Source organism: Pezoporus wallicus, unplaced genomic scaffold (assembly GCF_028554395.1).
Source record: "Pezoporus wallicus isolate ANWC-B61680 ecotype Strahan unplaced genomic scaffold, APGP_CSIRO_Pwel_v1 contig_6464, whole genome shotgun sequence".
Taxonomy (NCBI): Eukaryota; Metazoa; Chordata; class Aves; order Psittaciformes; family Psittacidae; genus Pezoporus; species Pezoporus wallicus.
This window is the reverse complement of record NW_026642130.1, coordinates 5,059,333-5,074,279: the sequence shown is the minus strand read 5'-3', so window position 1 is coordinate 5,074,279 and position 14,947 is coordinate 5,059,333. Positions and strand designations below refer to the sequence as shown.

General features: G+C 41.7%; 1 protein-coding gene across 3 annotated transcripts in view; it reads left to right on the top strand.

Annotated features, from left to right (window-relative positions):
- Positions 1-14,653, top strand: part of ADGRF5 (adhesion G protein-coupled receptor F5) — a 31,329-nt gene extending 16,676 nt beyond the window's left edge. Inside the window, exons 14-21 of one of the 3 annotated variants that reach the window (XM_057427555.1) lie at positions 328-480; positions 1,741-1,937; positions 2,950-3,129; positions 4,499-5,869; positions 6,784-6,825; positions 6,925-6,984; positions 12,618-12,702; positions 14,060-14,653. In XM_057427555.1, coding sequence (XP_057283538.1) covers positions 328-480; positions 1,741-1,937; positions 2,950-3,129; positions 4,499-5,869; positions 6,784-6,825; positions 6,925-6,984; positions 12,618-12,702; positions 14,060-14,139 — 2,168 coding nt within the window. In that variant the 3' untranslated portion in view covers positions 14,140-14,653. The remainder of the gene's footprint in view (positions 1-327; positions 481-1,740; positions 1,938-2,949; positions 3,130-4,498; positions 5,870-6,783; positions 6,826-6,924; positions 6,985-12,617; positions 12,703-14,059) is intronic. The other 2 variants (XM_057427556.1, XM_057427557.1) reach the window with 2 other exon arrangements.
- Positions 14,654-14,947: the final 294 nt, after the last annotated feature.

The window sequence follows — 14,947 nt, the reverse complement described above, 5'->3', positions numbered from 1 at the left end:
AAAAAGTATCCTAGCCTAAATGAAACACCTGGGGTAGAAGCAGAAGCAGGAAGAACTTCTCCAAAAGAGTTTCTAAAGCAAACTCTGGTTCCTGAACAGTAAAGGAGGGTTTGGGCAGGATTTGAAAAGGTACTGATCATGCAACAGCTGCCAGATTACATGGGAAGTAAGAGACAGAGATCAGTGTACAGAAAGGAAGATTTTCCACAAAGGAAGGTTTTTTTTTCTCTAGGACCCACCGAAAAGAAAGTTTTGCTGAAGCTTTCTTCTGTCTGCTAGCTGATTGACCCCAAATCTGCATTAACTTATCTTAATCCTTCCATACAGAGAAAAAGAAAAAGGGAAATTTGTTTTGCTACATGTGCAATTACACAGAAACAGAATGCAGCATGACGAAAGAGCTCAGAGCACATTGCAAGTTTATTAACCGCATTGGACAGGAAGTCAACAGTGAAAGTATAAGACTGCACCTGATAGCTGGTAAGAAAAAAATGTTACTATTTAAAGCTTTTAAATAGGAAATCCCAATAACTTTGTTAAATCAGATGCCACAGATTTATCACTGGTGACCCCTAACAGGAGCAGGATTTGTTAGCCAAGACTTTTTGTCTCCTTATTTGATGAGAAATTTTGAAATACAGAAGAAAATACCAATTTTGCTGTAATTAAAAAAAAAAGAAAAATAGACAACATGTTTTGTCTTCACTGTATTTGACAGTGGCCCCAGTATGTTCCCAAGCAGTTATAGTTCTTGTATCTACACATCTATATCCATATCTATATCCATATAGTTAGTTATATCCGTATAGTTGTAGTTGTAGTTATAGTTACAGTTGTAGTTCTAGTTATAGATCTCCTGTTCCCACTTCTATATGGTGTAGTGTGCATCACCAAGCTTCATCTCCTGTTTTGAAATGTGGTCAAGCAGCTCCCAGCTTGCTCCAACAATTTAACAAAGACAAAAGACTGTGGTGCCTCAGGAAGAAGTCACCTAGTTCAGGAGGTCCTCCTGTGGGAGAGCATACCACTTTAAACACATGGATAATTAAAATTCAACTTTGCTAAATCCAGTTTCAATGTTTAGTTCTGACCAGAGTTTGAATATTTACATTTCTATTCTAAACTGGAAAGAAAGAAATGTTGGACATCCCCATAATGTAGAAATTTTTGTGTTTTCCACAGTAGTGGTGCCTAATTTGAATCAGTGCATCTGGCCAGATTTCACTGCAGGCACTTTATTTATTTTAAGCATCAGATACTTACTGATATTACAAACCAAATGAAACCAATGAGCAGGACTCACTGTTCATCAAAAGCTGTTGAGATCTCACATTCAAAGTCTTAATGAATTTCCTATTAGTGCTGCAGCAGCACAGAGACAAGCAGAATAAACTTTGTGTGAGTTACTGTTCACATAGCAGTCAATATAATCCCACTCCACCTCTATCTAGCCCTGTAATGTAACAGACAAATCCTAAAACTTTGGGTATTGGTTTGTTGGTTTAAATCAGTACTCAAAACCAAGGAGCTTTATTAAATTTCATTTTCAATTTCATGATTCCAAAAAATTGGGAAATGCAAGACATAGACCCTGAAAAGTAATAATCAATGAAGAAAGCAAGCTGAAATCCTCACTAATTTAAAGACTTTTGAACTTCAGGATGTCACAGTTTTGATGGGTGTAAATTATTCATCTCCCTGCTTCTTAGTTTTCCACCTCCATGTCTTTTCTCAATACAGATAAGGAAGTTTCCTGCTCAGACAGCTTTGGGATTGGAATAGAAGGAGACACATTAATAAAGCCATGCTGTGAGTTGGATAATCCATATGGTTTTATTCGAGGCAGTAAAAGTTACAAGTGCTCTGGCAAGTCCTGGAAGCTTGAAAGGAATGACTGCTTATCTGTACCAATAAGCAACCTGCTGAGTAGTGCTGAGGTAACATTTATGAGTTTTCTAGAGGCTGGGGTGTGGGAGTGGAAGAGAGCAAATACTTTTGTTGGGTTTTTTTTTTTGCTTAACATATATAAAATAATATAATAATATAAAATATATGAAGCATTAAAAAATCAAATAATTAAAACTATGTTCTAAAAGATATAAAGAATGGTACCTATATCTGCGCAAGTCAGTGAGGCTAAGTCCCCTTTTCTGGCCTAGAGGGCACATGGCATTGCATGGCTAATGTCCATAGACATGAACACCCGCTTCCCCTGGCAAGGTGAGCTTATTCATAGTGTCACTGGCCTGCAGTGTCCCTTGAACCATGCTCAGGTGGGAATGCTGTTGCCACAAACCCAAAGCATGCTACAGAGTACACTAACAATGATGCAGTTGGGCCACTGCCCAACTTCAGACCCAGGCCCTGTTTAGCATTTCCCCTCAGCCACTATGCTTCACAGATAAGTGCTGGGCCTTGATTTGCAGCCTAGGTATCCTATCATCGCGGTGTTTGCTTGTACAAACCATCCAGAGTGACCTTTCCCTTAGTGAGGTTAGATAAGAACAATTGTCTTTCTTCCACCAAATACTTCCTATGTTTATCTTGGTAAATTAGGCACAGCAAGGTCCCAGGCAGAGGTACAGCTACTGGGTTATATATTTTTGTCACTTGCTAGATTTTGCTCCCTCATATGCTTTGGCCCAAGCAAACTATTTTTTCCCCCAGTATTACCGGAGGGGAATTTATTTCCAGGAGTCTTTGAGTTAGCACAGACAAGAGACTATTCTCTGTCATGAAGACACCACTCTTCATAATACCCTAGATATTAACCCAGAACAAGTTAGGATGCTGTGTTCTGAAGGGTCAGAGAGTTGAACATTAACAGCATGTCTAGAATGACCCTGGCTCTGTTTATTTTACTAGTGTAGGGATAGCCATTATGTAGGAAGATCAAGCTCTAGGCAAACTGCAAACATGTGGTGCGCTGTTTGTTATCTTCTATTCCAGTCCTTGGTCAACAGTCCTGAGGCAAAAGCAAACCTACCTAACTACCTTGCGGAGCTTAAGGAAAACACAGGAAAGGAGCAAAACATAATAAACAATTCTCCTGCAAACCTAGGCGCAATTGTTACCATCCTGGATATGATCTCCTCTATCCCAGCAGATGCAGAGGAGCTCACTATTCAAGTAAGGTTTTATTTTAAGTCTTACCTATTCTTACAAAGCCCTTTGGCCCCTTTTGTCACAGGGGATGACGTTCTCCCTGGAGAATTTCTACAGGAACACAAAAGTATTAAAGAGAGCAAATATGAAATGACAGCAAAGATACAGAAGATTTTATAAAAGGTCCGAATGATGAAGACAAGAAGCCTGTGCATGAAAGAGATGATGTGATATGCTTAGCAACTAGAAATTGGACATGGGTACACAATGTGCACTTGCAGCTCAGAAAACCAACTGTATTCTGGATTACATAACAAGAGGCATGGCCAGCAGGTTGAAGGATGAGATTCTCCCCCTCTATTTTGCTCTAGTGACAGCCACCAGGAGTACTATGTACAGCTCTGGAGTTCCCTCCCCAGTATAAGATAGACATGGACCTCTTACAGCAGGTCCAGAGGAGGGACTCAAAAATCATCAGAGGGCTGGAACAACTCCCCTACGAAGAAAGGCTGAGAGAGTTGGGGTTGTTCAGCCTGGAGGAGAGAAAGCTCTGGGGAGACACTGTAGTAGTCTTCAAGTGCTTAAAGGGTATTTATGGGAAAGACAGAGAAAGACTTTTTGCCAGGGCCTGTAACGACAGGACAAGGGGCAATGGTTTTAAACTAAAAGAGGGGAGATTTAGTTTGGATATAAGGAAGAAATATTTTACAATGAGGGTGGTGAGACATAGGAAGACGTTTCCCAGAGAAGCTGTGGATGCCACATCATTAGAAATATTCAAGGTCAAGGTATATTTCCCTGCTCATAGAAAGGAGATTGGATTGGTCTTAAAATGTCAAAACCATTCCATAATTCTATGATTCTATGTGTAGAAGAAGAAATAGAAAAAAAAGTTTGAAATACAGTTAGGGAGAGTGAATTCCAGGAACCATGATCAAGCAAGGAAAATCAATTAGATCTTACAATAAATGATTAGCAAAGCAAATCTTAGAAATACTTTAAAACATTGATTGTGAGGTACAGAGGAAAAGCACTGCTCTTCTGAGCAAAGAGATGATGTTTTGTAGCTGGAGAACCCTACATGATAGAAAGTGACAAATTAAAGATAGCACAAACCCTGAGAAAGAAGGAAAAGAAGGATGGAGAAGACAAATACCAAGTAATATATATATATATAAAAAAAAAGCACCACACAACTCCATTTCTGGAAACTTTAACTTGAAAATAGAGCATTCAGAGGGTTAACAAGTGTAGGTTCCTCATGGATTGAGCAACATACAAAAATGCTGGGCTTTTTCAAAAGCCAGTTCTAGGACCACACAGAAATCACCATCAGAAACAACAGTGATTTGTATGGGATTTCAGTAACAACATTATTCTTTTGTTGTTCTAGAATTTCCTCTCCACAGTGGACTTCATTGTTGCTGATGCCACAGCTAAAGTTTGGGAAGACCTGAATAAAGAGGAGATACTCAAAAGTTCTTTGTTACTTCAATCAGTAGAAAATTTTTCCCTGCGTCTTCAACCAGTTAATAATACCATTCCTCCTGTCTCTGCAAACAGCCTTCAGCTACAAGGCATAGTTGTCACAAAAAACAGCAACATGGATTATAATAAGAACTTCCGCAGTACAGAAAACCTCACAGTTAATGTGCTCATTGATGAAACTGAGATTCAGACTCTAACCCAAAATTCAACCATTGTCAGTGTGATGTACTCAAAACTTGGACATATTTTGCTCCAGAATGAGTCTGAATATCTGAACGGTTTACTGCTATCAACAACAGTGAGCAGCAACAGAAGCCAGAAGTTCGACATTAATATGACCTTTGCAAAGAAACACTTGTCTCTAAAGATGCCCCAGTGTGTCTTTTGGAACTTCACACTCAACAAAGCTGGAGGGGGCTGGGATACTAATGGTTGCACCCCCACAGAGGTAGAAGATTATGTCATTTGCTCCTGCAATCACTTGACATCATTCTCCATTCTCATGTCACCTGATAAATCCTACCAGTTAATCTTTGAAGATTACATTACCTACATTGGCCTGGCTATTTCAATCTTGAGTTTGGTGGTCTGCATTATAATTGAATCCTTAGTCTGGAAATACGTGACAAACAACACAACCTCCTATATGCGCCATGTCTGTATACTCAACATAGCTACATCACTTCTGATTGCTGATATTTGGTTCATTGTCACTGCCTCCATCAATGACCAAAACCAACAGATGAGCAGAGGTATCTGTTTAGTGGCCACCTTCTTCATCCATTTATTCTACCTGTGTGTCTTTTTCTGGATGCTCAGCCTGGGCCTCATTCTTTTCTACAGACTGGTCTTCATCTTGCATAACACAAGCAAGTCCTCCCAGAAAGCAGTGGCATTCTGTTTGGGATATGGATGCCCCTTTGCCATTGCAGCCATCACCATTGCTGTCACACTGCCAAGGAACAATTACACCAGAAAGGATGTCTGCTGGCTCAACTGGAAGGACAGCAAAGCTCTCTTGGCCTTCGTCATACCTGCCCTGATCATTGTGGCTATGAATTTGTTCATCACTGCAGTTGTTATAATAAAAATACTGAGGCCAACTATTGGGGATAGGTCAAACAGGCAGGAGAGGAACTCTTTGTTTCAAATTGGCAAAAGTGTGGCTATCTTGACACCCTTATTAGGCCTTACCTGGGGATTTGGTCTTGCCACCATCATCAAAAATAGTCATCGAATCTTCCATATCCTCTTTGCTCTTCTCAATGCTTTGCAGGTGAGTTGCACATACATATGGTTTTGTTTACTGTATGACCATTTAACATGTAGTGACATTCTTGTAGTGCTGTGTTTGGAGAGGAATAAAAACAGTTTGAGAGAGATCAGGTTTACCTTACACATCCTTATTCCCAAAGGGCTCTTTGGAAAACCCATTCCAGGAATTCAGCAGCATTTCATATTCCCAGCTGCCTTAACAGGTGTGCCTTATAGATAAAGCTGATGTAAAGATAACTTACAACTTTGCCAGTACCTTTGGGAAGAATTTCATTCCTGAAGATCAGGAAAATAGCCCTGTTATGTTCAGGTGGGCAAGCTTCAGCTGTTTGGTTTCATTTAGTGCATCTGGAGGCATCATATTAAGCTCTTGTGTGCTCAAGAAATTAGTATAAAGAACATGAAAGTCACCAAGAACAGATGAATGGTACTAATATTAAAAAGAATACAAGTGACTGAGCATTTTCAGTCAGTATGATTTTTACAACAACATATTTAGGGGGTCAGTAGGATCCCAATACAATGGGATTTCTTTTAAGGACACAGTAGTTATGTCTACTCCGTCTCTAAAGAACAGCATAAAAATTGTATACTTCAAGTCCAAGCTGCTAGCTTATCTGGGAAGCATAGGCAGGGCATGTCTTCCATACACAGTGGTGCCTTCTTCTAAATGTGTTTAGTGCCAGGAAACTATCTGTGCCACTTCTACAGAAGAGATATACACCCTGTTTAAATAGGCCAGACCAGGAAAACTCCTACCACATTAACACTCCATTATGTGAGATGCAGTTAGAAAAATGTCCTCTATCAAAGAGTTCAAAGTTTAAATAGTCAGCATGGAAAATGTCTGAAATAATTATGAGAAACTGCAATTAAAAGGTATGATCAAACTGCATGCAACTGTCTGTCTCCTAGGGATTATTCATTTTGGTGTTTGGGACTCTCTGGGACAAGAAGGTAAGAATTCAAATTATTTTTTATATTGCATGAAAATACTGTTGGAATTCAAACATAATTCTGCATTTACCAATTGATCATATTTTTTTTAACAAATAGATACAAGAAGCCCTGCTGAAAAGGAATTCAATGTCCAAATGGAGTTCTCAGCAAACAAAGGTTAGAAGTATGACCTAAGAATCTATGTCAGTTACTGCTGTATAAAAGAGAAGATACTAATACCATAAACAGATCCACATTTTCAAAGTTCATTATTTCACCTATAATTAGTAAATAATTAGAAGGAGGTTGGTGGACATTTGATCTAAATTCCACAAGACATATAATAAATATAATGGAAATTATGTTTTTTTAAGTTAGAAAACCGAAAATTTAAGTGGCGCTATTATTTATGCACAACCTAAGGGAAATACAAAGGGAACTTCTTGGGGAAGATGCCCTTCAGCTATGAGCAGGAAAGGATGGAGATATTGCAACTTGAACCCTCTCCATGTGACATCCAGCCAGTTCCTCACCCACCAAACAGTCCATCCATTAAATCCATACCTCTACAATTTATACAGAAGGATGTTGTGTTGAAGGCTTTACAGAAGTCCAGACAGACAACATCAATAGCACTTCCTTTGCCCAGTAATGTAGTAACTCCACCATAGTAGGCCACTAGGTTGGTCTGGCAAGATTTGTCCTTAGCGAAGCTGTGCTGGTTGTCTCAAATCACGTCCCTGTCCTCCATGTGCCTTAGCATAGCTCCTAGAAAGATCTGTTCCATGATCTTCCCATTCACAGAGGTGAGGCTGACAGGTCCATAGCTCCCAGGGTCTTCCTTTCTACCTTTTTAAAATGGGAGTGATATTGCTCTTTTTCCAGTCACCAGAGACCTCACCTGACTGCCATGACTTCTCAAACACCATGGAGAGTGGCTTGGCAACTACATCAGCCAATTCCCTCAGGGTGCTGGGATGCATCTCATCAGGTCCCATAGATCTATGTATGTTCAGGTTCCTCAAATGGTCACAAACTTGATCTCCACTTACAGTGAGAGGGACTTTGCTTCCCCAGTCCTTGCCCTGCAGTTCATCCACTTGAGAGGTGTAGGGAAAGAGCCTGCCAGTGAAGACTGAGGCAAAAATGTTGCTGAATACCTCAGCCTTCTCTTTATCCATTGTTACCAGTTTTCCAGTCTTGCACATCAGGGGAGGTACACTTTCTTTGACCTTCCTCTTCTGGTTGACATACCTGTAGAAGCCCTTGATATTCTTTGCTTCTCTTGACAAGTTCAGCTCCAGCTACACCCTGGCATTCCTGATCCCACCTCTGCACAACTAGGCAGTGTCCAGGACAATGTCCGTGTTTCCACTGCCTGTGCATTTCCTTCTCTCCCTTTAGTTTGACCAGTAGGTCTTAACTCAGCCATGCCAGCTGGCATTCCCTACCCCATTTCTCACACCTGGGGATTGTGAGCTCTTGTGCTTTCTGGAAAGCATCCTTAAAGACCTGCCAGCTCTGTTCTGCTCCCTTGTCCCTGAGGGCAGTTTCCCAGGGGGTCCTCTTGACTAACTCCTTAAGGAGCTACAAGTTGGCTTTCCTAAAATTCAGAGTCCTGACTGTATCCTTTGTCTGTCTCATCTCCCTCAGGGCTGTGAACTCCGTGAGTACATGATCACGGCAGCACAGGCTGCCTCTAATCTTGACATCACCAATTAGCTTGCTTACACTGATGACCATCAGGTCCAGTATCACATCTGCCCTGGTAGGGCTCTCTATTGCCTGGTTTAAGTGATTCTCAATGCACTCCAGGAGTCTCTTGGATTGCCTATAGCTCACCATGCTACTTTTCCAGCAGATGTCAGGATGGTTGAAGTCCCCAGGCAGGACAAGAGCCTGCAAGCATGATGTCTCCTGCAAGCTGGAGTAAGAAGAAGGCTTCATCAGTAGTACTGATTGGGCAGCCTGTAGTAAACACCAACCATCCTTTGTTGCCATGCTCTCTGATTCTTACCCTTAAGCTTTTGACCTGCTCTGTGGCTATCCAACCACAAAGCCATGTATTAATGGACTGTGTCTGTCTATTTGTTCTCATGTTGCTGCCCACAAGTGGAAGGAGAGAGGAGAAAATAACCTGTACCCTATATCCCTTTATGAGCCTTGATTTACTTCATGTTGTGTAAGCTTAATAGGCCATTAAAGGCTGTTAAACACCAAAGTATTGCCTTTTGCCTCCAGACGTCCCTGTATGTCTGAAAGGCAGAAGGGGAAAGAACATTCTGGAGAACTACTGCATTGCTTTTATAAAACTCTTCCCTAGGGCCTCTGCTATAGCCTATGTTGGATAAGAAGCAACTGGGCTAGAGGATACTTGCATCCAACCGAGTACAATTCTGTTTATGATATTAAGCAACCAGTGCCCTCTAGAGAGGTTGGGGATGGTCTGTCAGTGTGCACAAAGGAGTAAACTCACAGAACTTCCTGCTTTTACAATGAGGGTTGACAAAACTCTGAAACAGAACAGAGGAGGCCACCCACACAATGGGGTAATAGCCTCAGTGACCCAGGGCATGTATTACAGCCCTAAGAGAGGGCCATGAGCTGAGGCTATGGACTAATATTCACCTCACAAAGAACTCTGCTGGTTGAAGACATGTTGGGACTACAGAGTTGTTTATTACCCTCTTCCCGCTGATGCCAAAGGTGTGTCCATCTCTACTTCTGCACAAGAGGAGCCACATTCCCAGACACAGAATACAGAAAAGTTTCAGCCAACAGGAATAAAATACTTGTATCTGAGATGGCTGCATGAGGATGGATAGCTCTATGTCCAGAAATGCTTGTTTCACCTTACACTTCTGCATTCATAATCCCTCAGTAAAGAAAGCCACACAAGGATGGGTAAGGGATTGAAGGCATCAGAATCTAACTACTGGCACTTATAGTGGAAAAAGTAAATGGTGATATATGCTAGCATCATTCTTAAATGACAATAGGGGTTAATTTTATATTGGTATCTGAATATTATACGGGTTTAGAAAAGTCTGTACAGGTACTGCTAAAGAATTAGGAAGCAGACCTAAAAATGAGGATAATTAAGACAGATGGGTACATATGCTCAAAGGACTTAAGGCATCTATTAAGGCTGGACTGTCAGCTCAGAGGAGCAGCATTGACCAAAATCACTTCAACTTCCCTGAAGTCATAGAATCGCTGAAGTTGGAAAGTACCTCCAGAGATCATCTAGTACCACCCTTTCACTCAAAACATGGTCAGAGTCATGTCCAGCTGGATTTTGAGTAGCTCCAAGGATACAGACCCCACAATCTCTCTGTGCAGCCTTTTCCTGTGTTTGAACAACCTCACAGTGAAAAAGTTTCTTCTTAAGTGGGATTTCCTGTATTTCTGTTTGTTCTCAATGCCTCTTGTCCTTTTACTGGGCACAAACAAGAAAAGCCTGGCTCTGTCTTCATTCCCACCGCCTCTTGTCCTTTTAGTAGGCACCAAGGAGAAAAGTCCTGCTCTGTTTTCATAGAATCATAGAATAGTTGGGGTTGGAAAGGACCTTAAGATTGTCTAGTTCCAACCCCCCTGCCATGGGCAGGGACACCTCACACTAAACCATGCCACCCAAGGCTCTGTCCAACCTGGCCTTGAACACTGCCAGGGATGGAACATTCACAACCTCCCTGGGCAACCCATTCCAGTGCCTCACCACCTTCACAGTAAAGAACTTCTTCCTTATATCCAATCTAAACTTCCCCTGTTTAAGTTTTAACCTGTTATCCTTTGTCCTGTCCCTACAGTCCCTAATGAAGAGTCCCTACTCAGCATCCCTATAGGCCCCCTTCAGATACTGGAAGGCTGCTATGAGGTCTCCACGCAGCCTTCTCTTCTCCAGGCTGAAGAACAGCCCCAACTTTCTCAGCCTGTCTTCATACGGGAGGTGCTCCAGTCCCCTGATCATCCTCGTGGCCCTTCTCTGGACTTGTTCCAACAGTTCCATGTCCTTTTTATGCTGAGGACACCAGAACTGCACACAATACTCCAGGTGAGGTTTCACAAGAGCAGAGTAGAGGGGCAGGATCACCTCCTTCAACCTGCTGGTCACGCTCCTTTTGATGCAGCCCAGGATACGGTTGGCTTTCTGGGCTGCGAGGACACACAGAAGCTAGTTCATGTTCATTTTCTCGTCGACCAGCACCCCCAAGTCCTTCTCCACAGGGCTGCTCTGAATCTCTTCTCTGCCCAACCTGTAGCTGTGCCTGGGATTGCTCCGACACAAGTGTAGGACCTTTTCACTTCTTTCCAGTTAGATGTCCCCTGTATGCCCTGGTGCATAGGGTTGTTCCTCCTGAGGGATAGGATGACTTTGCATTTCCCTTTGTCAAACTTCATAAGATTCCTGTCATCCCATTTCTCCAGCCTGTTGAGGTCCTTCTGAATGACAGCAGACTCATCTGATCTATCAGCCGCTCATTTCAGTTTTTTATCTTCTGCAGACTTGGTAAAGGTGCCCCTTTCCCATCATCTATATTATTAATGTAGTGACCTCTCTGCATGCCCCCTCCAGCAACAAGCTGATGGCCCAGAAGGAGACAGAGCAACTCTCTAAATTTTAAGTGCTCCAACCATCAAAGGGAAAGATGCAGTTTCTGACTCATTTTTCTTCATTTAGGCTGCCCAGAATAATCCACATGGATTTTTTTACAGCAGTACTCCAAGTATCCCATTGCTTTCTGCAGGAGGATTACTCCTGGGAACCCAGCACCATTCCTTCTTTCTGACTTGAATCTGCTGTACGTGATGGTACTCTGACTATGGGAAAAAATTCTTTTTTCTCAGGATACTGGAAGGAAGGCAGGAATAACTGATACAGCTATCATTAGGCATGTTCCTTTCTTCATTCCATCTTATACTGACACATCTAGCAGAATAAAGTAGAGATAACAAGTCTTGGATCTCAGTTCTGAATTCCTTTTCAGACTCTTCCAGCTCTAGTTGACACTGTGGAAGCTGCTCCAATGGAAACTGGCATATGTCCTTTGCAGTTCTGCTGATAAGGAATAAATTAAGCAAGATCAAAGTCTTTGATCAGACTTTTTAGATATGAGTCATATCCCTTCTTCCTCTACCACCTTATGATACAGGTGACAATACACAAAACTGCTTAATTTCTGCCACCATGGTACAACCTAATGAACAGAGAGGGACTGAACAGAAAAAAAACCACGTTTTCCATACACTTTTTTTTAAACACATCTTTAGAGGAATCCCAAGCCACTCCAGAACCAAAAAATAAACTTCATTTTAGCAGCAAACGTTTCTTCTTTCCTGTCTGGACTGTAGAGAGTTGTGTTCCAATGCCCTCTAGTGTGCCAAGTTAAATTTGCCTCTGATTATCTCAGGCTATTGGCATTCAAGGAGCATCCGTAAGCACATAAATCTCAGCTTTTCTGGTTGTCTTAATGGACGTATTCCCTCAGATAAGGGACCAGAACTCTCTACTGTCTGATATGGTAGACTCTGGAGCCCACCCCATGTTCCCTGGCCAGCAGTTAGAGACACGCTGTTTGTGTCCTGCTGTTTCTTTGCAGTTCCTTTCAAAGCTGGTCTCCTTCATTGCCATCATAAACATGCAAATGGGTGAACTTGATGCCTCTCAAACATCTAACTTGTCCATTGGTGGGTTGCCTGCTTGTACTACTGGACATCTTATTGCTAAGTTTTATATTTTTCCCCCATCAATGTGGCTGCAAAGAAAGTTCCAGGCTTTTGACAAAAAGCTTTTTCTTTTTCTCTTACAGTCAACCTCTCTGATCCTGGTGACACCAATGCTTGCTATGAGCTATCCATTTTCAAGAACCTTTAACAACTTATGTGGGAAAACAGGTATGTGACAATAAATCTCGCCTACTGAAGCACAAATAAGTTTTTGCCTGCATTCTCACTCTCAGGGGCTGTTTATTCTTTATCTATCTATCTATCTATCATCTATCTATCTATATCTATCAAACTGTCTATCCATCCATCTGTAGATGGCATTTAACCTCCTAATACAAAGGAACTATAGTAAGCCATTGGTACCACTAGCATAACTGATTGTGATTGTAGCATAATGCTAGCAGCATAATCATAGAATCATAGATTCATAGAATCATAGAATGGTTTGAATTGGAAGAGACCTTAAAGCTCATCCAGTCTCAACCCCCTGCCAGGGGCAGGGACACCTTCCACTACATAAGGTTGCTCCAAGCCCTATCCAACCTGGCCCTGAACACTGCCAGGGATGGGACAGCTTCTCTGGGCAACGTGTGCCAGTGCCTCACCACCCTCTCAGGGAAGAACTCCTTCCTAATATTTAATCTAAAGTATTGCAAAGTGGTATGCTTCATCAGTTCTAAAACCCACTGACTGAGTTTTGTTTTGAGCTTAATCATATCCTGACACAGTGCTCCTCATTTCATTTACTGTTCATTTACTCTTCACCACCTTGGAGCTATATCTCTTTAAAAGTTCTCTGGCTGTCATTTTATGGAAGTCAGCATTTCAGTTATGACTTGTAAGACGCACTGCTGGAAATATGAGTAATTTCTTTCCTAAGTAAGTGTGTAATCTTTGCATCCAACCATTGCTCAGAGAAGATGATTGTGACATTTGGTCAAAGTGGGATAAGGAGGAATTTAATGTAGGCAAGCAATTGCTTTTTAAGAGCCAGTTTATTAGTCAGATAATGGAAGGAGAAGTTGGTTTCTTACTCTGCTACAGTAAGTTTACATGAGTACAATGATCAGATACAGAAGCCTCATACCACAAGAAAGATATTTGCCCACAACTGCCTCCCATGCTGCTGTCACTTGAGACTCTTGCATTATTACCACTCTCTTCCACACTCTGCTCCTGAGTTCTCTGCACTTGCGTCTTAGTTTAGAGTCTCATGGTCACAAAAGGAGGGAGTTGGGATTTATCTCAACCATGCTCAACGAGGACCACTAAGTCCCTGCATTTGAGTGAGTAAATTACTATCCCATGGCATAATCATCAGTTCAGGCTGACATATCCTGGCTACGTTAGCAAACACACTGACTTCTGTGGTTGCTTGTACTGCTGTAATGCAGCTAGTATCAGGGCTGCAGACCAAGTCAAAGCCAACTGCGTCATCAGGACAGTCTAACTGTCCTTGCTTTGCAGTGACAACGTGTCCGAAGCTATCTGTCCTTATGCCTAACCACTATGCTTTGTTTTGCAGGAAAATACAGAGTATCTTCTTCAGAGCCATCCAGCTCTTCCTCTGAAAACACTTCCAAGGCATATTCTTTGCTTAACTGAGGCACTGCAAATGCTAAATCACATAGCTCTGAAAGGACCTCTGCCCTTTCCAAGACGCACACAAAAAGTACCTGTGAGTCATCAAGAAGTGGACTGCTTCATTTTGAGTAAACTGCCTTGGTGCATTCTTCTGGAATAATCATTTCTGGTTAACGTGTAAGGCAGGGAAGCTTTGAGAAGTGGAATTTTACAGGGGCTGCCAATCCCAGAAGAGATGACAGGGATTTGAAGGCCTCTAAGTGCTGGAAAAGACATTTGGGAGTGAAGAATTCTCAGCGTTTAAGAGGGCGCTTAGCACTGCGCAGTACTGAGCCATGAGTTACAGTTGTATAGACAGCTGTTGTCCAGTGGTTTTAGTATTTCCCCTATCAACTCTCAGACTGATGCAAAAAGCCTGTGTAGATAGATACACAAGTACCTCACAGCTTGTCTCTTGCCCTCATATAAGAGTTTGGAAAGTGCATAGGGTATAGCGCTCTCCACTTTCTATTTAAGACTTTCTGGAACTAAAGATTCACAAAGAAAAAGATTCATTAAGAATCTCCCTTTCAGATCTTCACTTTTAACTTGGGTAAAACGAAGACCATGATGATTCCTGCATGGTCTTCTTCAGATGGAATGTACTGAAAGCTCTGTACTGAAAGCTCCATGTGGCAATATTTTTGAAGAAAAGGAAGCTTTATATCCTTAACTATAGTTGTCCTTCCCTTGATATGTGGTAAGAGGGAGATGGTTGCTGCCCTCTACCACAGAGGGAACTGCATTTATCTAATGCATAGTAGTGTTAAGTATGTAAGGAATCTTTTGT